This window comes from Prionailurus bengalensis, chromosome C2 (assembly GCF_016509475.1).
Source record: "Prionailurus bengalensis isolate Pbe53 chromosome C2, Fcat_Pben_1.1_paternal_pri, whole genome shotgun sequence".
Lineage (NCBI taxonomy): Eukaryota > Metazoa > Chordata > Mammalia > Carnivora > Felidae > Prionailurus > Prionailurus bengalensis.
The window spans coordinates 154,818,191-154,838,319 of record NC_057350.1 but is presented as its reverse complement, the minus strand read 5'-3'; the positions used below and the strand labels follow the sequence as shown (position 1 = coordinate 154,838,319).

The 20,129-nt window shown below is 50.7% G+C and overlaps 1 protein-coding gene across 2 annotated transcripts in view; it reads right to left on the bottom strand.

Annotated features, from left to right (window-relative positions):
- Positions 1-990: 990 nt before the first annotated feature.
- TRANK1 (tetratricopeptide repeat and ankyrin repeat containing 1) overlaps positions 991-20,129 on the bottom strand; it is an 83,607-nt gene continuing 64,468 nt past the window's right edge. Inside the window, exons 20-24 of one of the 2 annotated variants that reach the window (XM_043595803.1) lie at positions 16,197-16,342; positions 10,570-12,975; positions 2,782-2,789; positions 1,229-1,231; positions 991-1,003 (exon numbers count right to left, since the gene is read on the bottom strand). In XM_043595803.1, the coding sequence (XP_043451738.1) occupies positions 1,002-1,003; positions 1,229-1,231; positions 2,782-2,789; positions 10,570-12,975; positions 16,197-16,342 (2,565 nt within the window). In that variant the 3' untranslated portion in view covers positions 991-1,001. Of the gene's footprint in view, positions 1,004-1,228; positions 1,232-2,781; positions 2,790-6,689; positions 7,689-8,758; positions 8,858-9,925; positions 12,976-16,196; positions 16,343-20,129 lie in introns of those variants that run through there. The other variant, XM_043595802.1, reaches the window with a different exon arrangement.

The following is a 20,129-nucleotide window of genomic DNA, read 5'->3' as shown; positions in this document are numbered from 1 at the left end:
GCCTCTAGTTCCCTCCTGTCAGGCAGCCCCCTCCCACTGCGCAGTGTCCCCCCACCCCCAACCCCCACTCTCAACCCCCCCTCCTCACCCTGACCCCATAGGCCCACTACCGTCCCTCAGGATGAGGCAGGGGTCTGTAGACCCTTCAGATGGCAGGCTCCCACTTTATTTGTTTAATTGACTCCCATAAAAAGAGTAGATAAAACAGTGTTTGTCCTTTGGCAAAGACTCCTTTTCAGACATATTTGTGGATTGCAGTTCTCTTGAACTAAACAGCAGTGGTTTAATTTCACCTGGACACCCCCGGACAGCCCGTGCACTCTTTTCCCTTTAAATTAAATGCAAAGGAACAGACGGAATGAGAAATTCAACCACATGTACCTTCTTCCTTTATATCCCAGCCTTCCATACACACACACACGCGCGCGCAGGCAAGCATTCAGAGATGCTATTCTCTACTCCTGGCAAGAGTCCTGCTCACTCGAAAGCTGTGCCCTTGGTGCCCAGGCCACATTCCCCCTCCTCAGCATAGATGGCCTGACAGCCCGGCATCTCCAGAGTCTACTTTTGTTCTAACAGGATCTCTGCTGCTTTAAAATTTTTATTTGAAAGCCCTTGATAGGAGGAAAGTGCTTCCAGGAAAGCACTTCAGTTACAAACCTAGATCTCCCTGGGAACTCTAACCCAATTTGGGTTCTTAAGGTCTGGGTTTTGATGAGCCACAAGAGCTGATGACGAAACTCAGTGATCCTGCGGGTGGTTCTGAGGGCTCAGGTGTGTGTCATCAGGGACACAAAGTCCGGGATGACCAGCTGCCTTTCATACAGCTCTTCTGACATCTCAGAGCCCTAGCAGAAGGGCTAAAGTGTTTTTCCCCTACGTCTGCCCCAGAAGCTCTGAAAAAGCTTGAAAAAAAAGTTGAAAAAGTCACCCACCTCATCTGTAGTTCCGTTTCCTCCCTTGTGAACTCGGTAGCCTTCCGTGTGAGGGACTCTTTCCCTTCCTTGGATGCGCCAGACCCCCCTGTATTGTCCCCAGGGTCCTCCCTCAAGGCCAACAAGACCACCAACATGGCGGCAAGAATCCCCAACATCGTAGCTCTCACCAAGACAACGGACTTTGTGAGCTGTGACAAAAAACAGATGCTGCCCCCTCCTTCCCCCAGTGCCAAATTAACACCTGCAAGCCGGCAATCGAAAAAGCCAAAGGACTCCAGAGAAATGGAAACACGCTGACGTCTGCTTGAAGGGAAACTGAACGGAAGGGGAAGTTGGTGGAGTAAAAGATGGAAGAATAGTGTTTTGATTCTCAAGAAAACCTCCACCCTTTCTGTCTCTATACCCAAACTAACTTCTCTGTGGTCCCCATGCGCTGGGGCTGGAGCAGGTGGGTAGTCCTGAGGGACAGGGCTGGCTGGAGTTCCCAGAGCCTTAGTCTCCCTGGGTGGGATGGGGATGGTTGTGGTGGTAGTTACGTGAGCCAGTACTGAAGTACTTTTTCACTAAGTGACAGCCGTTATGATTGCCGTAGCTCTTTGCCTTGTCTTAAGCCCCGCAGCTAGATGAGTGTGTCTTCACAGCTCAGGACAGATGCCAGGGAATGTAGCAGGAGGGTATCATCAGTGGGGAGACTCAAGGTCAAGGTTGCTGCCAGGGGATTAGAAGGTGTAGAGCCAAGAGTGTTAAGAGCAGGAGAAAGAGCCACCCGTGGCTCCCCCTTGACCCAGCACATTGGTGGGGAGGAAGCTCAGGAAGATTTGAACAGGGGGCTCCTAACTACTGGAATATAATCTGGAGAGGGATGTGGATATGTACTCTTTTTGCAGGTTTGGGCCAGAGCGTTTAGGTAACAGTACAACGTTGTGGTACTTCTCTGGTCATTTCTCCTCACACATCTGTCTCCTTCAGGGTCCTTGCAGGACAGGATTCCAGGATTCATAGATCCTCCTGCCATAATAACCATCTCAATGCCTAACATCTTAAATTCCATCTCTCTCTCTCTCTCTCTCTCTCTCTCTGACACACACACACACACACACTCACTAAATTATCCCTGGCCTTCTCCAGCAAGCTGATCTAGGGTCTGGGATGCCTTGAATGTCCTTTTGGACCAACACCACGCAATTGCCAGACATCTGTGTCCCTGGGATCATCCTTAAGTTTATGACCCAAAGGATGGGCAAATCCACACAGCAGGTACAGTGGCCGCTCTCCCTGCAGCCACAAATATCTTTCCGAAGCAACTGAGACTGGCTTTGCCTGATCTTGTCACTCTAAATATGCTTTGGAGATCCTGACCGCAGAGCGCAAAGTCGGATGGCCGGCCAGAGGCCGTCTCCCCACCTGGCACCTTCTGTAACAGCACAGGGGCTAAGAGCTCATGGGAGGCCTCCCCGTTTAACCCGACAAACTTTCAGTCCCTTCCCACAGCAGAGAAGCTGGGTCTGCCAACAACAGGAGATAGCTGATCCTCACTCCCACCCACCATCCGGGAAAATGTGTCGCCCCACTTGCTAAGGGGGAGGGAGAAGCCACCAGCAAGGTACCGGGCGTTCTTTAGGTGGGTTGTTGTCTAGAAACGTCTCCTGGTGCTGCAGAATTCTCTGTTCTCTGCCTGACACGTCATCTGGCCCTCCTCAGTGGTGCTGCGACCTGAATGACTGATAGGACCTTTTGGGGGGAGGGGTTGCCCTTGGGAAGCAGGGTTCTGTCACCGCTGTGTCTTTGAAGTGAGATGTAAAATTGAAATTTGGCTCCTTATACTAGTTATGGGAATTCAGACACGCTCTTTAAGGCCTCTGAGCCCATTTGGGCATTTATAAAATGGAAATAAGGACGCGAGCTTGTAGCTTGTTTGTAATTGCATTATACTCCCTTATTCCCTGCTTTTCTTCCATCGATGGACCAAGAACGGGAAAAGATTTCAGGCAACAATCTGTTTCCAGCGCAGGGAGGGGTAGTCACGAGTAGAGACCAGCTCTGGGGAAAGAGCTGGGGCAGCTTTTGTGTGCCCTTTACGGAGGTGGGGACATTTCTAAGAGGGCTTTGTTTCCAGGGACTCAACCTTCTTTTAGAGACCGAGGCTATTTTTAACCCAAGTTTTAGTGATTCTGCAGGACAGCTGTTTCAGGGAACTATGTAGGCCAGTCCGTGATATTTGGAGTCATGGTTTTAAGGTTAGGGAGTGGGATGGGATGGGGAAGAGCTAGAATAAGTCTGGAGTTTCCGGAGGCATCCACAGAGATCTACACTTACCCTGAAGAACACTGTAACCCAAATTCACTTTGTGGCCACTCAAGTGTCTAGATGGGCTGAACAGAAGAACGTTCTTTCGTTACACTTCAAGTTAAGTGTCAGCTTCTGCCCTCTCTCGGTCCCCATTTGCCACGACCAAATCACGATGGAGAACAGATCGGCAATGCCCATGTTGGAGAGCCTGTGGCAGAAGCGATCTCTCACACCCTGCGGTGGAAACAAGACCGGGACAGCCCCTCTGGAGGCACTTCGCCAACATTATTAAAATTAAAACTGGAATCACCTTTGAACTTGATATTCCCACTTTTTGTTTGGGGGGATTTAAAAAATTATTTATTATTATTAGATTATAATTTTAATTGTGGCAAAATGCACGTAATATACAATTTACTACCTTAAACTTGTGTGCGTGCAACCCAACAGCATTAAGTACATTCACATTGTGCAATCGGTCTCCAGAACTTTATCTTACTGAAACTCTCGACCCATTGAACAACACCTCCCTATGTCCCCTCCCCCCAGCGTCTGACAACCACCATTCCACTTTCTCTGTCCACGATTTTAAGCACGCTAGGTGATGCACGTAAGTGGATTCGTGTGGTATTTGTCTTTTTGCAACTGGCTTACTTCACGTAGAATGACGTCCTCAAGGTTCATCCACGTCATAGCGTGTGTCCGAATTTCCTTCCTTTTTAGGGCCGAATCATATTCAGTTGTATGTTTATTACCAGCATTCCTACTTTTAGGGATTTAAATTAGAGAAGCGTTACAGCAAGTGTCCAGGAGCATCTGGGACGGTGTAAAATTGGAAGGAACTCACGTATTCAGCTGGGGGCATGGCTAGAGACCATGAATATGGTCCAGTTTTTTATTTTTTTTTTTAATTTTTTTTTCAACGTTTATTTATTTTGGGGACAGAGAGAGACAGAGCATGAACGGGGGAAGGGCAGAGAGAGAGGGAGACACAGAATCGGAAACAGGCTCCAGGCTCTGAGCCATCAGCCCAGAGCCCGACGCGGGGCTCGAACTCACGGACCGCAAGATCGTGACCTGGCTGAAGTCGGACGCTTAACCGACTGCGCCACCCAGGCGCCCCGGTCCAGTTTTTTAAAAAGAGCTAAATGTGCTGGCGTGGAAAAATGGCAAACACCAATGGCTCAGTGAAAACTCAAGCTAAAGTGGAGGCCGTATGGTTCAATCCACTTTTGGAAAAATAAATAAAAATTTAATTCCAAATTGATGGTGCTGGTGACTGAGTACTCCGTAAGAGCTGGATTTTTAAAAATAGTTTGGATTATATTTGCCATCATAGGAAACAGTAAAGGTATTTTTAGAAATCGAGACGGAGGGATGCAGTGGACGAATACTTGTTCAAATAGACGGTCAGAGAAGAACGCGCTTCACCCACTCAGGTGTTTCGGTCAGAGTGTCATATGGCCCGTGCTGATGATAATCCAGTAAGAAAAGAGGCTCTTCTAGAAACCCGAGAGGCCGCGCAGATCTGCCTTGGTCCCGTGCTTCCCATCCTAGCTGAACCCCATCCCACTGGCATACACGTGCAGCCGGCTGTGAGGAAGAGGGACCCTCAGTGTCCTTCCTTCCTCCAGTCATTACAAGACTAGCCCTTTGTCCCCAGAGAGAATTTGAGGCGAACAAGGGCTCTCGGCTAAGAACAGTCAGGCCAAAGCATGTACATGTTGGTAGGAGCCATCCAGCCCCTTCCCTTCCCCCAGCAATCCTCAAGGGCCCCAAACACCACCCTAAATGGTTAATGCTGACTGCAAAGAAGTGGGATCCATGTCTGAGGCAGTTAGGAAAACAGCTGATTGTTCGTGATGGGTTTCTGGAAGGTCATCTGTCCCTGAGAATCCATCCTCTTGACTGGGGAGGTAGACACTAGCTATGTCCTCGCCTGTCCAGCAGCGAGGTACACAGTGGGGGGGAAGGACCACAAAGCAAGCTGGGGGTGGGGGTGATCATGACAGAGCTCCAGGCTGGGGGGACCCCTGAGGCGGAAGACAGTTAACACAGTAGGTCTGTTAGCTTTTGAAAGGCCTGCTCGGAAAGCTGCCCCTTGGCTGGCGTCTGGGAACTTGAATTTCTGGAAGGTTCCTGCCGTCCTCAGAACCGATAACCGCACCTCACAGTGCTCACTGTTTGTACACCGTAGTTCACGCGGAACACCTGCTTTCCGTCTGAGACTCTGGGACTTTGCTACGTGCTAGGCAGAAGACGCCTACGTGAGCAGCCCCTGTTAAAAACTCTGAGCACTGAGTCGCTAATAATTTTTGATCGGCAACAATTCACATGTGTTGTCCCACTTGTCAGTGGGGGAATTAAGTGTATCCTGTGTGAGTTCACCGGGAGAGGACCCTCAGAGGCCTGCACTTGACATCCCCCTCGACTCTGCCCATGTGCCTTTTCCCTTTACCGATGGTGCTCCGTAGAGCTTTGGCTGAGTCCCGTGAGCCCTGCTAGCGTTCCCGAACATGAGAGTGCTCGTAGGGACCCCTTACACCTACCCCCTTCCCGGACTTCCAGGCAAGGCCTGGGACACCAAAGCCCCTGGACTGGGTGGGGCCTGAGGATTGAGGGCATCAGGGGAAATTGCTGACCATACTGCCGAATCCCACTCCTCTCTCCCCAGCCTCTGCACCCCTATGAGTCGAGGACCCCTATGAGTCGAGCAGGTAGATTCTCGGGAGTGGTCCTCTCCAGGGAGTTCTATCAGACAGCGTTGACCCAGAAGGTAGCAGGCTCATCTGGCCCAGTCATGAGCCTCCTGGACCTTGAGGCACAGGATCAGAGGACAGAGGACCCTTTGTTTCCGGAGACTCAGCTGTCCTGCTCATCCAACGCAAGCAAATCCTGAGATCCCAGAACCAAGACCTGAGGGTGCTCGAACCCATGGCAAAAGCTACAGAGCCACTGGGCACCAGGGCATGCACAAAGGGCTCTGAGACCATTCAACTCCCCTAAAGGGGAAACTGAGGCCCCACTGGGTTATGTAAATGAAGCTGCCACCCACATGATATGCATTTCTATCACTGCTGTTTCTCCACGTCACCGCCTCTGTCCCACAGCAGACCCCGAGCCCCCACGGACTCAAGTGCCACATCTAGGCACTCAGTGATCTGACCACCCCAGGTTACACGGCTCAGTGGGGTCGGGAGAAGATTTGACCCCGGGTCTCCTGCCTCCCGGGGCAATGTTCTTGTTGGGGGCAGTCCCAACAGGCAGCAGTGACAAAACTCCCACAGTCCACACCCTAAACGCTCAGGAGACACAGGCAAGCCCTCAAGACAACGCAACTAGCTGTGAGTCCCCGGATGTCTTCATTTCAGAAGGCGTCAACCAGCTGGCCAGAGAGAGCCAGCCCCAGGATCCACCCCTGACTGAGTGGAGACCGGAAATAAGTCAACGGACAGCGCCACGTAAGAGAAATGATTTCACTTTATAAAAATGTGATGATACGGCAAGATTTGATTTTTGTTTTCCGGCAAGTGACATTTATAAAAACCACCTGGAATAAAAATTAGAAACAAGGAAATAGTCATTTAGAAAGACGATAAAGAGAAAACGCTAAGCAGCAGAAGCAGCAGCAACACCGGGGGGGAAGTTGGCTCTGCTGCGAGGACAGATCAGGGAAGGACCGAGCTCGAGTAAGCCGAGCTTTCACACAGGGCAAGGCAGAGGGCGGGCAGGAAGCGTGAGCGGCACGAAGGCCTCCAGAATGGGGCCGTACGGATGGCCGCCGGCTCGGTGGGAGTTGGGGGTAAAGCAAGAGCCTCCTTCAACCAAGAAAGTGAGACACATAGGGCTCCATACAAACACTTGTGGAGCGTCTGCACCATAGCCAAGGCAGAGTGCTCGGAGAGGCAGGCTGGGAGTCCCCCACCACACCCCCCAGGCTTGCCTTCTAGGGCAAAGGTCCTGAGGCTCCCACCCGTAGGACGCTGGGGAGTTCTTGACTACACTCTGAGGTAGTCTCACCGTCACTCGCACAGGTAGCTGGAAATGGTCACAAAAAATGGGGAGAAGGAGGGCAGAAAAGTCGCACGGAGACAAGAGGCCGTAACAGAAGGGCCCTTGCTGTAAGCGGGTTCGGAGATGAGCAGAGGGTGGCCTGGGGGTAAGGAGTGGCCAGCAGAGGGCCTACGTGGACCCTGGGCGCAAGCAGCTCTTGTGACAAGAATAAACATCAAAGGCATGGCTAGACTCCCCCTTTTAAGCTAATTTACATTCTCCCCTCCCCCCCATCTGCCCCAGCACTCGGAATTCTAAGTCAGGACGGAATGTTCTGAAGGCTTAGGAGGCAGCAGCTGAGCGGACATTAGTATTTTCTCGGCTTTCCACCTTTCCGCGAACGCCTTCGAGGACGGAGTTCACCAAAGTCCTCAGCTTCATTTTCGTAATCATCTTCCTGGACGATACCTGTTTCAAAAGCCAAAAAGAAACAAACACAACGCTGGGAACAAAGCACAGAACGGTGATTTTTTTTTTTTTTTCACACCACTGTAAAACAGAACGTGTTAATAAAACCTAATGTCTCTGTAATTGTTTTAAATTAAAGGGCAAAAAAGCCTGGGTCAGGGCCAAAGGAAACACCCTTCTCTAGAATTAAGTTCTTGTACAGGCTGGTGCCTCTGCCCTGATTTCAGAGACCCTTTACATGGCAAAGAAATCAAACAAAAACCCAAATTCAACCACAAACTTGAGTTGGTATGCCAGTCATCTCCCTTTTGAAACAATCACAAAAATCATGGTCCTGGCAGGGAATATATTCTAAGGATGTTTTTCCCCGACACAGATATTTGTGCCAAGTCCCTTTTAGTTTTCCCCAGCTCTGAGGTCTAGATTTTCCAGTAGCATCTGGATTAGGAGGACCCACAGAAGGGCAACCTGGGGCACATGAAATATACGGAATAAGAAAAAATCAGGTCTGGCCAAGAGGGGGTGGCAGTTGGGATGGGCAAGAGGAATGATACAGAATTTGGCAAGATCGTTCTGTCAGGAGAGAAACCTGACTCACTCCGTACAAGCCCTTAACCCTCTAGGAAGGGGCGTGTAAGTCTCCCAGTGATTTTGTTTTGCTCACAAATGCGTTGGCGTTATATCCCCAAGGCCAAAACAGCGCTGATACATACTAGGCCCTCAATAAATATTCGCGGACTTACATGAATGGTTGACAGAGGCGACCCTGTTTGCCAAAAGACAGCTCTTCAATACTTCGTCTACGCGTGGGAGTCACTGTATTGAGCATGAGTAGTGACTGGGTGTCATCGATAGGAGCCCATGAGCGGCACAAGAGATTTGGGAAAAAGCAACTAACATGAGCCCTCGGTCAGAGGGGGGATCTCAGATGTTACTCGACTCACTGGGGGAAAATGACCCTAGACAGTGAGGGGACGTTATAGGTGACCCCACTTCGCGGTGACCTGGGAATCAGCGGAACCAAGAGCCACGAGACCCAGAGCATCACCGTGGGATAAAGGGCTCCTTACCTTCCTCATTTAAGTGGAGCTCTGCCTTCATCAGCCACGCCCGCGCATCCCTGACGGACGGGATCAGCACGTTGACCAAATGAGCCATCACCTCCTCTGCTACAGGAACCAAAGAACAAGGGCTCTGAGTGAAGGGGCTGCCGCAGGAACCAGAGTCAAAGCCCCTACCTCCCAAGGGCCGTCTGTGTGCTTCCTCTGAGGGGGACGATGGGATAAGGGCCCACAGCCACCTTCTGCCCCCTCAGACGTAAACCGCAATTAAATGCTAGCCTGACGCCATCACTGTGTGACAGGTAGAGACTGCCAACAGCAAACCTTTCAGGGAACCTCGTTCAGCATGTCATTAAATCCACAGTCGGCTGAGCATCGGACTTCGGCTCAGACCATGATCCTGCAGTTCACGAGTTCGACCCCTGTGTGGGGCTCTGCGCTGACAGCTCAGAGCTTGGAGCCTGCTTTGGATTCTGTGTCTCCCTCTCTCTCTGCCATTCCCGGCTCATGCTCTGTCTCTGTCTCTGTCCCTCCCCAAAATAAATAAACATCAAAATGTCCTTAAACCTTACACTGGAGTGTCTGGATGACAGAATGAGTTTTAAATACGAAATTTCACTTATTTGGTACGTAACACGACTTGCACTCAGTGTTGCTAGGAAATAGCGAACAAGGAAGTTAGAGGAAATCTGATTCAAAGGCCACGTAAGAATTCTTACTGTTAAGGTCTCACGCCGGGTATGGTTTAAGAACCCTCCTAAAAAGGAAGAGACCAGCTATGCAGCCCCAGATCCTAGTCAAACGTTCAGAACAGAGTAGGTGCTCAAGAAATGGTCACTGGAGAACAGATCGGAAGCTTAAGGAGTTTCCTCGGGACGTTAAACGCCTTCCCCACGTCCTTGTCACAGAACTTGAAACGCCCTCCCGACGTCCTCGTCACAGAACTAGTGAGCAAGGCCCTCTCTTCTATGTGGTGCCAGGGAAACCATCCCGACTCAAGATAACCACATGTTTTCAGTGGGGTGGGTGGTTCAAATAATGGGGGTTTGCTGTGATTTGAGAACACCCGCTCCTCACTTGTATTTCTGCCAACGCCAAGCTCTGTCATTCCCAGGACTTGATCTGACATGTGTTCTCAAAGCCTGGGTTCTGACCCGACCTCTGGGGACGCCTTACCGCCAGCCCAGGCCTTCCGCCTGTAGAGGTCCTCCACCGTATCCGAGACCTTCTTGATGTTCTCCTGGACCTTCCTCTGCAACATGTGGCTGTGCTCTTTGGAGCCCAGGTGACTGCGGATCCACACGCTCTGCTCAATGTCCTGCACCAGCAGCTTGCCTTCGTCGATGGCCGGGTCCACCTTCTCATGGAAAAATTCGAAGTACCTCTGGTAGGCCACCTGCTGCCTCTGATGGCTTTCCAGGCGGATGTGCTGCTCGTAAGACTCGCTGTTCTTCTCCGGACCCTCCTCGTCTCCCAGCTCGGCCGTGGAAGGGGCCACGGCCTCCGCGGCCGCTCCTTCAAGTGCCTTCCCGGGGCCGAAATAGCTGTCAGGACCTCGGCTGAACTTCACCCCACACAGGTCACACTGGGTCCTGTCGATGTCGGCCTTCTTAAAGTTCCCGGCCCCCGGCTCCCTGGTCTCCTCTCGGAAGCACTCCGCCTGGGTGCTCACCCTTCTCCTCCAGCTGATGCACAAGGACACGACCAGGCACACCCTCCTCAACTTGCGCCGGACGGAAGCCTTCCGCTGCTTCCGGGAAAGAATGGCAGCGAGGACGGGGTCTCGGTCTTCTGACGCCAGCTCGTCCGTCTCGTCCTGACCGATCTCACACTCGGGTTCAGCAAAGTAGTCCGCGGGCTCCACACTGGGCAGGCGGCTCAGTTTCACCTCCTCGTGGTAGAGGCCGCGGACCACAGGCCCTTTGGCGTGCGCGCTGTCCCACCGCCAGCAGCAGTCCATCAGGTACTCTTCGTCCCGCTCGAAGAGCAGGTCCCGCAGCGCCTCAGCCACCGACTTCACGTTGCCCGCCATCAACACCCGCTTCGCCGCTTTCAGGAGCCTCTCGGGCACCCGGTCGGGGCAGTCCCTACTCATCAGCTGCAGCCTCGTCTGGATCTCCTGGAAGTGGCGGCACAGGAGAGGCTTGCAGTACGGCTGTAGAACCTCCTCGGCATTGACCAGCATCACCAAGCACAGCACCAGGGTCCGCTCTGCCTCCCCGGACACCACACAGTCTATCTCACCGAAGGCGTCGAGCAGGACGTTGAAGTTCCCATTCTCTTGGCCACAGAGCACCTTGACGAGGTAGGAGAGGTGGAACCGGAAATCCTGAATGGCTCTGGCCACGTCCTTAGGCTTGTATTCCTGAACGATGGAGAACACGTCCCCGAGCTCCCTGTCCTTCTTGCTGACCAGGAACTCCCAGTGGTGCAAGAGCGCGATGTAGCTCTTGGGGAGGCGGAGGATGGCGTTCTTCCGGAGGCGGGCCAGGACCACCCCGCAGTGGACGAACTGGAGCTCCAACAGGGCCACCGTGTTTCCAATGCTGGGGATGAGCGGTTCCTTGCACCTCTTGACGAGGACGTTCATGAAACGGAAAAAGAGCCTCTTGTAGTCTTCTGGGTTCCTGTACACGTAGAACTGGTCGATGCAATTCTCCAGCAGCCGGATGAAGCACAGGTGGGTCTTCTCGGCACCGTCATCGTCCTTGTTGGGCGCCAACATGCCGAATTTTCCTTCTATTCCCTTCACCTTGCCGCCCCTCCCCCTGCCCCTTTCCTCCTTTTCAGCCTCTAGAGCTTTGAGTTCCCTGTTGTAGTTGTCCTCCTCCTGACGGAGCAGCTTTTCGAACTCCTCCGGATAGTTGGAGGAGACCAGGAACGCCTGCATGGCGTTCAGCCACAGGTCTGTAGACTCCCGGCGGCTTCGTGGCCTCTCGTTTTGAAAGAGAAGACGGACGTACTCTTTCAGAGCTGCCCTGTACGACCGAAAGGATTTGTAGTTCGGTTTGAGGATCTCTTTGCAGGCCGTGGGGTTTTCTGACAACACCCTCTGGTGGAAATGCTTAGGGAAGAGGACGTTCAGGAAGGATTTGCAAAGGCCGTACATATGGCCAGACGAAACGTAATCGATTTCTTCGAGTTCCTCCGCTAAGATTTTAGGGAATACTTTCTTGGCTTCCAAAAGCAACCCGCTGATTGCCACCAAGTGTATCTTTGACTGCACCAAACACTTGGCCTCACAGCGCCGCAAGGGCCTGTGGAAATCTTTACAGTTTTCGACCTCACATTTCAGGCCCACGATAAACCTCATGCAGACGCCTGCGTAGGTCTTCCCAAGCAGGCTCTGCGTGATCTGACGCAGCCTGCTCAAAAGGTGTTTGTTGAGGGCCAATTTCACCTGGTCGGTCATTACCAAGAAACAGTCTTTTGTTTTCTTCTCTCTCAGGTTCACATCCAGGTCAAGAATGATTCTTGATATGGGTCCGGGGTCGTTCTGAGCTATCTGGCAATACTTGGCATCCACCTGAGAAATCCCAAAAAACTCGAAGCAAGACTTGACCATCTCCTTCTCGGCATTGTTGGTCACTCTTTTGAGGGCCCTGACCAGATTGAGGAGGACTTCCAAGCCCCCCGGAGCCAGGGCCAGGACCTTCTCAGGCTCGACCTCACACTGGCTGGCAGCTTCGTAGAGTGCCTCCACCACTCCCGCTGAGTGATTGAGTGTGTCAAACTTGAAGAAGGCGTCCTTGAGCTTTTGAAAGTCTCTCAGGATTACCCCCTGAAGGAACTGGGCCTCAGCAATGCCGGCCAACTGGTTGGTTTCATAGCAGAGGTCAAGAGCTTCTCTCAGAATGGCCTTGGTATGTTCCACGTCCGAATCCCTGGCCACATTGAGGCGGGCAGCCCCCAGCAGACACGAGGCCTGGAAGTCCTTGTCGGCAGTCAGCTGGGCAGCCTCCAACAGGCAGCCATGTTGCTTCATCAGCAAGGCGGCCTCTTCTCTCCGACCCTCCCCGTTCAGCAGGTCTGCAGCTTCCGCTAGCCGTCTGCGAGACTTCAAGAACACCAGCTGGTCTTCTATGTCCAGCTTCGAGAGGACCGCCATCATCTCCTTGATCTTGTTTGCATTCAGGTACTTTGCTGCGGCTTCCAGGTAAAACTGACCGGCAGAATAAGACAGCTTGGATATGGGAAGGGTCTTGGCCCTCAGCATTTCTTCGTACCTGCAATGACAGACGACCCAAATGTCAGCTCATTACCACCCAGGAGAAAATCTCCTCCAAAATACAGCACAGAGCAAGTCAGACACAAGTCCCACCCACGTGTAGATCTAAATTACAAAACAGGGCCTAAACTTATCCGGCATCTTTACGAGTGCTTCATTTCGCGGGGGTAAAATGAATTCTTCATTCTCCAAAGGAACGAAGCTTTCGTATGTTCAATTAATGAAATGTCACGGCGTGACGACCTAAGCAAATGGAAGTTAGGTTTGAAAGTCAGCCTGAGAATTTAAAGAAAGAAAAGTAACTAAAATTTTGAGAAGAAAACTAAGTAGGTAAATGAAAGTCAATCTGAAGGGGAACGATTATGCATAACCAAAATTATCCCTGTAGAAAAAAAGAAACCCTTAAATTTTCATAAAAGCACGATCCTCATTTTGGGCCGACAACCCCACTGAGTTGGAGACAGGACTAAGGAGAAAGGGTGAAGACAGAGCATGACACGCCAGCGTGACATTAACGACATCAGTCTTCCTCTCATCACCCAACCTCTGATTTTTCTCTTCTGCCAGGTACGGGCGTGGTTGATAAGAGTGAGACTAACGAAGCTCCGAATGCTCCCCTTTACTCTGCTGGTCAAAGTCAGTACCTCCCACACTACCAATTTTCAAGGCACTGGAACAATCCAATAAAACATGCGTGCTTCTGAACCCTGATAGGACACAACCCGTCTCCTCACAACCAGAGAAGTGTCCAGGCTCCTTATGATGGCTCAGAGTTATCCTACAAACATCTGCTTTCCTAGCTTTTCCTCTTCTACGAGAGGTCTCCCATGAAGGGTTGTAAATAAAGATGAAGAAAAGGAGTATACGTCACATGTGAGCTTCGGCTAATGGAGTAGTGAGTACTTTCAGCAAGTGTAAAGAACTCCCCGGGTATTTCCTTTGCAAATCTTCAAGGTCCACAATGTATTTTGGGTCATGCCAGTTAGCCACTGAATTCTACACTCAATATGCACGGTGCTCAAAGGACACTGGGACAGATCTAACGTGAGTTTCCAGTTAATACTCAGATTACACTTAGATCTCAACTCAACACATAGGAACTCTCAGCTGTATACCTCAATCAAGCTTAAAAAGAATAATGAGAGGGGCGCCTGGGTGGCGCAGTCGGTTAAGCGTCCGACTTCAGCCAGGTCACGATCTCGCGGTCCGTGAGTTCGAGCCCCGCGTCAGGCTCTGGGCTGATGGCTCGGAGCCTGGAGCCTGTTTCCGATGCTGTGTCTCCCTCTCTCTCTGTCCCTCCCCCGTTCATGCTCTGTCTCTCTCTGTCCCAAAAATAAATAAACATTGAAAAAAAAATTAAAAAAAAAAAAGAATAATGAGAGAAAAATATGTTTCTGGGAAAAATCTGTGACGATTCAATGCTCTGCCGAAAACCTGAGAGCAGAAGTTTAAATAACCAATTAAAACTTTAAAAAAACAACAACCTCTCGGTCAGTTTTGTCATATGACTTCACAAGGGAATTGGTCTGGTCAATTACTCATATCATGACTGCATAGCACCCTGGTAACTACGTGCCCAACAAATGTCACAGCTGGCACCCTTTTATGGAGTGATGGTTTCTGTCCCCTGAAATTCATACATTCGAGCCCAATCCCCAGTGTGGTTGGATTTCGAGATGGGATCTTTAAAGGAAGTAGACTACGGTTAAATGAGGTCACAAAGGTGGAGTCCTGATCCAACAGGATTAGTGTCCTTATAAGAAGACACCAGAGAATGACCTGTCTTTTGCAGTCTCTCTCCATGTGGAAGTGCCAGGGAAAGGCCACCTGAGGACACAGTGAGAAGGTAGCCATCTGTAAGCCAGGGAAAGAGCTCTCATCAATAGCCCAACCGGCCGGAGCCTTGATCTTGGACTTCTAGCCTCCAAAACTAGGAGAAAATAAATTTCTGTTATTTAAGCCCCTCAATCCATGGCATTTCGTTCTGGTTGCCTAAACGGACTACTACATACCCGTTGCGTATATCATAAACGTAAGGGTACCAAAGACCCTCGCGAAGGAATATGCTCACTTTCCCAGCCATGGCACAGAACACCAACTTTTCCATTTCCAAAACTCAAACTCGAGGTACTGGGCACCTTTATCGAGGTGCTGGTTACACAAGCAGATCTATTTTGTGAGAACTAGGTGCACCTTTTTGGCTATATATTATACTTTAACAAAAGCTAACTTCCCAAAAACCTGAAGTTTGAACACCTGGGTCCGTTATGTTCATTTTGTCACATGCAGAATTTGGTAGAAAGCAAAGAAAATGCAGAACCGACCCACACCCTGCTTCTCCAGGAGCTGAGAGTACACTCAAACAGAAACACAGAATAGCGGTCTGTCATTCCAGCTGCCCCGTACCACCACCAAGATCTCTTCGGGGCACCAGTAACATGCCGTTTCTGTATTCCTTGTCAACCATTAGCCCTGCCCATCTCGACATCATCCTCGGAATATGAGCTAGATAAAGGCTCGAGAAGGCCTCCAGTGGGTCATGTGTGAAGCTTAATGAGGGTATGGGAACATACATTTCGTACACATATGTATGACCGCATGGCTGAGGGTCTGCCCATAGGTCACGGTGAAGCAAAGGCCTGACTGCCCACTAGTGCACTTACCTTCATCCGTCCATTCAGCGAAATTGCTACCTCAGCAGGTAAGGGTAGAGGACAGAACCATCATTAAGCACAAAATTGCCATGTGTCTTATATACACGCTTGTAACAAACCCTTCATCATCTTCTGCCTCTTCTCATGACACTGTGTCAAAGCTTATAAAGAGAGTAGAATACATTAAATGTGAATATATTAAGAGCGTGTATGTTAAAGGCACTGGAATGGCTGCCGATGAGAGAGTGGGAACGGAGACCGGCCATGACGAGGAAGAGGATGAACAAACTGAAACCAGTGGTGACTCTGCTGGGAACTGGAGATTATATTCCGCTCTTTTTCCTCCCGCACTTCCCACCCAGCTCCTCGGTTAATCCTTTAGGCTCGGTTCTTGCTTTCAAGGAGCTCTTGACCCAGCACCGAGGCCACCGCTCGAGTGGAAGGAGGGTGACACGGGCAGGCCGCTTCAGAAGAGCAGAATAACACCCTCCAAGGCAGGCTGCCCCCAGAGAGCAGCAGGAGGGAGGGAGCGGGGTGGGGGAAGGGAGAGAATAAAACCACCTACTTTTCGGCTGCAATAGCAGCTTCTTCAAAAAGCTCCTGTTCGCAGTACATTTTGAGTGCTAGATCGAATTCCTGGATCTGCTCAAAGCATCTGAAAGCATCTTTGTAGCACTGGCTTCGCTTATAGAAATAGGCCGCATCTTTTATCTAGGACAGAGTAAAATACACTCTTAGAGTATTCATAGCATAACTTTTGATCTTAAAAATAAGCCAATACCACGAACAATATGTCTGCTATTTGTTAGGACCCAGAGAAAAATGCTAAGACATAGGCGATATTAGGAAAACGATTTCCTTATATAAAATTACATAAAAATTATATATAAAATACAATACATCTTGTATTATACATATTATATATTGTATACAATTATTTATAGAGAGAAAAATAAAGTTATATCCCAACCTCACACCATATACAAAATTAACCTTCAGATAGGATAAAGACCTAAATGTGAAAGCTATTGGATGAAAACGTAGGAGAATATCTTTGTTTTTTGTTTTTGTTTTTGTTTTTTTTTTAATTTTTTTTTTCAACGTTTATTTATTTTTGGGACAGAGAGAGACAGAGCATGAATGGGGGAGGGGCAGAGAGAGGGAGACACAGAATCGGAAACAGGCTCCAGGCTCTGAGCCATCAGCCCAGAGCCCGACGCGGGGCTCGAACTCACGGACCGCGAGATCGTGACCTGGCTGAAGTCGGACGCTTAACCGACTGCGCCACCCAGGCGCCCCATATCTTTGTGACCTTGAGGTTAAAGAAAGTCTTCAATAAAACCCAAAACACATAAACTTCCTTTGATGGAATCAAAACTGCTGAATAAAGGGTATGTGAAATAAAGTTAACAGAGAGAGGGCAAACATGAACATCTAGACCAGCGCCATCAAATAGACCTTGCAGTGAAGATGGAAATATTCTACAGCTATGCTAGCCAATATGGTAGCCACCAAGCACGTGTGAAGAGTGAGCACATGGAATGTGGGTAGCGTAACTGAGGAACTGAATTTTTCATTTCATTCCATTTCCACTCATTTTAACTTTAATTTCCACATGTGGCTAATGGCTATCATATTTGACCAGACAGATCTAGAACATAAAATGGATTCTTTTGACCACAAGAAAAAGACTTTCCTGAAATCACAACAGAAAACGAGGCAAAGGATACGGACGGGCAGGTCACAGTGGGGGAAACTTGAGTGACTAACAAATCAATGAAGATGCTCCAGCTTACTGATAGAGAAACGTCAATTAAAACCACAGTGAGATACATCCATGAAATTGGCAAAAATTAGAAAACCAGAGCCCATTGAATGTGGTCAAGAACATGGGGCACATGGAACCATCCTGCACAGAGTGGTACGGCTGTTCTAGAAAGCAAAGTGGCTTCCACTTTCGCTTAGTGAAATTAAGTATATGCATACCCTAGGGCCAGCAAGCCCATTTCCAGCAGTACCCAGGACTGGCAGGAGACGTGCTGTGCCACATAGCACTGTGTGTGGCAGCCGGGAGTTGGTGGCAACTTGGACGTTCACCGCTAGGGAAATGGAAAAGTCAAATACAGTGGATGCCCATTCTGGAATACCATCAGGGGTCACAAACCTGGCCGGACCTCAACACTATAGCAGGGGGTGTTAAAAAACCAGAACAACATGCTATTTACAAAAGCTCAAAACATACATGTATAGAAAATACTAGAATTTGTTATTCAATTAGGCATGCATATGGGGATGACACGTTAAATTCACAGGAATGGCTGCCAGTGACGAGAGAATGGGACCGGAGACTGGCCATGAAGAGGAAGAGGATGAACAAACAAAAACCAACAGTGGGTTTGCGAGAACAGAAGATTATATCCTGCTCTTCCCCCCACACTTCCATCCAGCCCTTTGGTTAATCCTTTGTGCTTGGCTCTCGCGACGTTTCCGCAATTCCCCTTCCCGGCACCCCACCACCATCATGGCAACGCAAATCACATCCACTGGCCTGTCTGCCTCTACTCTTGTTGCCTACAGACCCCCCGCAGAGCCTCCAAACAACGAGCTCCATGCGGCTCCTGCCATCAGAACCTTCCACTGGCTCCCTGTCACACGTCAACAAAATCCCGTCCCTACCACGGACTTGGAGGCCCTACGTGACTTGCTCCCGCCGCCCTCTCTTGCTCATCTTGCCGCTTCTACCCCACTCACTCTGCTCTGGCCCAACCAGCTTCCTTGCTGTTCTTCAAGCTCGCCCACACGCTCACACCTCGGGGGCTGTTGCCTGCAAGGGCGCTTGGCCCACCATGCCCTCCAGGTGTTCGCACCGTCTCTGCTCACAAGACAGCTCCCTGCCCGCCCCCTGCCCAAAACAGCAACACCTGACACCCCCTCTCCCCTCACCCAGCCTCATCACCAGTGGCATCTTCTATGCTACTGGCTTGTCCGCCGTCCCTCTCCCACACTAGGAACGGAAGCTCTGTCAAGGCAGAGGCCCCTGTATTGTCGCCTACCGGCCACTGAGCACCCACAGTGCCCGGCACACAGCCCGGGCCCATCTGTTTGTTTGTCGAATAGTTCATTTCAGAATTCTACTTACTGCTCCTGAGGTCCAAAGAGAAAACAAAACCAAAATGAAATAAGACAAAATATATTCCAGTCCCTCCAGTAAATTTTAGTTGGCTTTTATTTATCTAGACCATCTACATCAAGTGCCAAAATTCAAAGAAGATTCAGGTTTGAGGGGTGTCTGGATGGCTCAGTCAGTGAAGCATCCAACCTTGGCTCAGGTCATGATCTCGTGGTTCGTGGGTTCGAGCCCCGCGTCGGGCTCTGTGCTGACAGCTCGGAGCCTGGAGCCTGCCTCCGATTCCGTGTCTCCCCCTCTCTCTCTGCCCCTCCCCTGCTTGCACTCTGTCTCTCTCTCTCTCAGGAAATAACTAAACATAAAAAAACAAGGAAAGATTCGGGTGTGAGGTTCTTCTAAGTCCCGAGACCTCACAGAGCCGGGAGCATCTAGACCCATCTCGGCCACATGAATAAAACCCCATAACCGGATTACCTACCACCCCACCTCTTTCTTCCCCTGACAATGCTGATTACTCGGAAGGAAACCCCCCCCATGTGAAGGCAGGCCCTGCCAGGTGCCAAGCGTGTGCCCAACCGGAGAGAGAGCAGAGGGCTGGTTCTATGCAGCAGCTCCCTCCTCCACTAGCTCTGCTCCCTGAGCAGAGGGCTCCCACCCGCCGTCCAGAGCAGGGGCCTTGAGAGGTTTCCGAGGGAGCCCGTGTCGCTCTCAGGAAAGGCAAGAAGCAGATGAGGCAGAGGAATCCTTGCAAAACGGTCTTGCATTCCCAGTGTCCCCTCAAAAACACTTCTTGGCAGGGGCGACACACATTTAGGGGCTGGGAACAGGGGGGCAATTTGGTGTAAGGATACTGACGAAGGCTGCTGCTCAGCTGGTCAACGTGAATCGTGCTGGTTAGTGTGGCAGGATGACCACGTGAGGTCTGAGGCTGGCTGAGGGCTGCACACCCTTCCAGGTAGGGGGCTGGGACCAGACCCTTCCCTGGCTGGGGCTTGGAGCTGCTGGAATGTACTGGTGAGAGGAAGCAGACGAGGCCGCCACCGGTGGCCAAACCCGCGGAAGGGGAGCAGGGTGGCCTCCACACTCTGAAGGTGCTGGAGTCCCGGAGGAGGGAGCACAGGCTGTACTTATGACCTCCTGGTCCCTGAGCCCCCGACTCTCAGAGGAAGGGCTCTCCAGGCTGGGGGTGGGGGTGGGGCGGTGGGCAAAGTGAGTCCGTAAGGAAGAGGTCTCTGACTCAGTCAAGGCGGGCACTGCTGGGCAAAAACAGGAAGCAAAGGCTGAGGCTGGTTCCCTGTAGTTGTCAGCGAGTAGGTCCAAGGTGGCGACACAGGGCATTGAGAATTTGGTAGCTAAGGAACGGGGACAGGT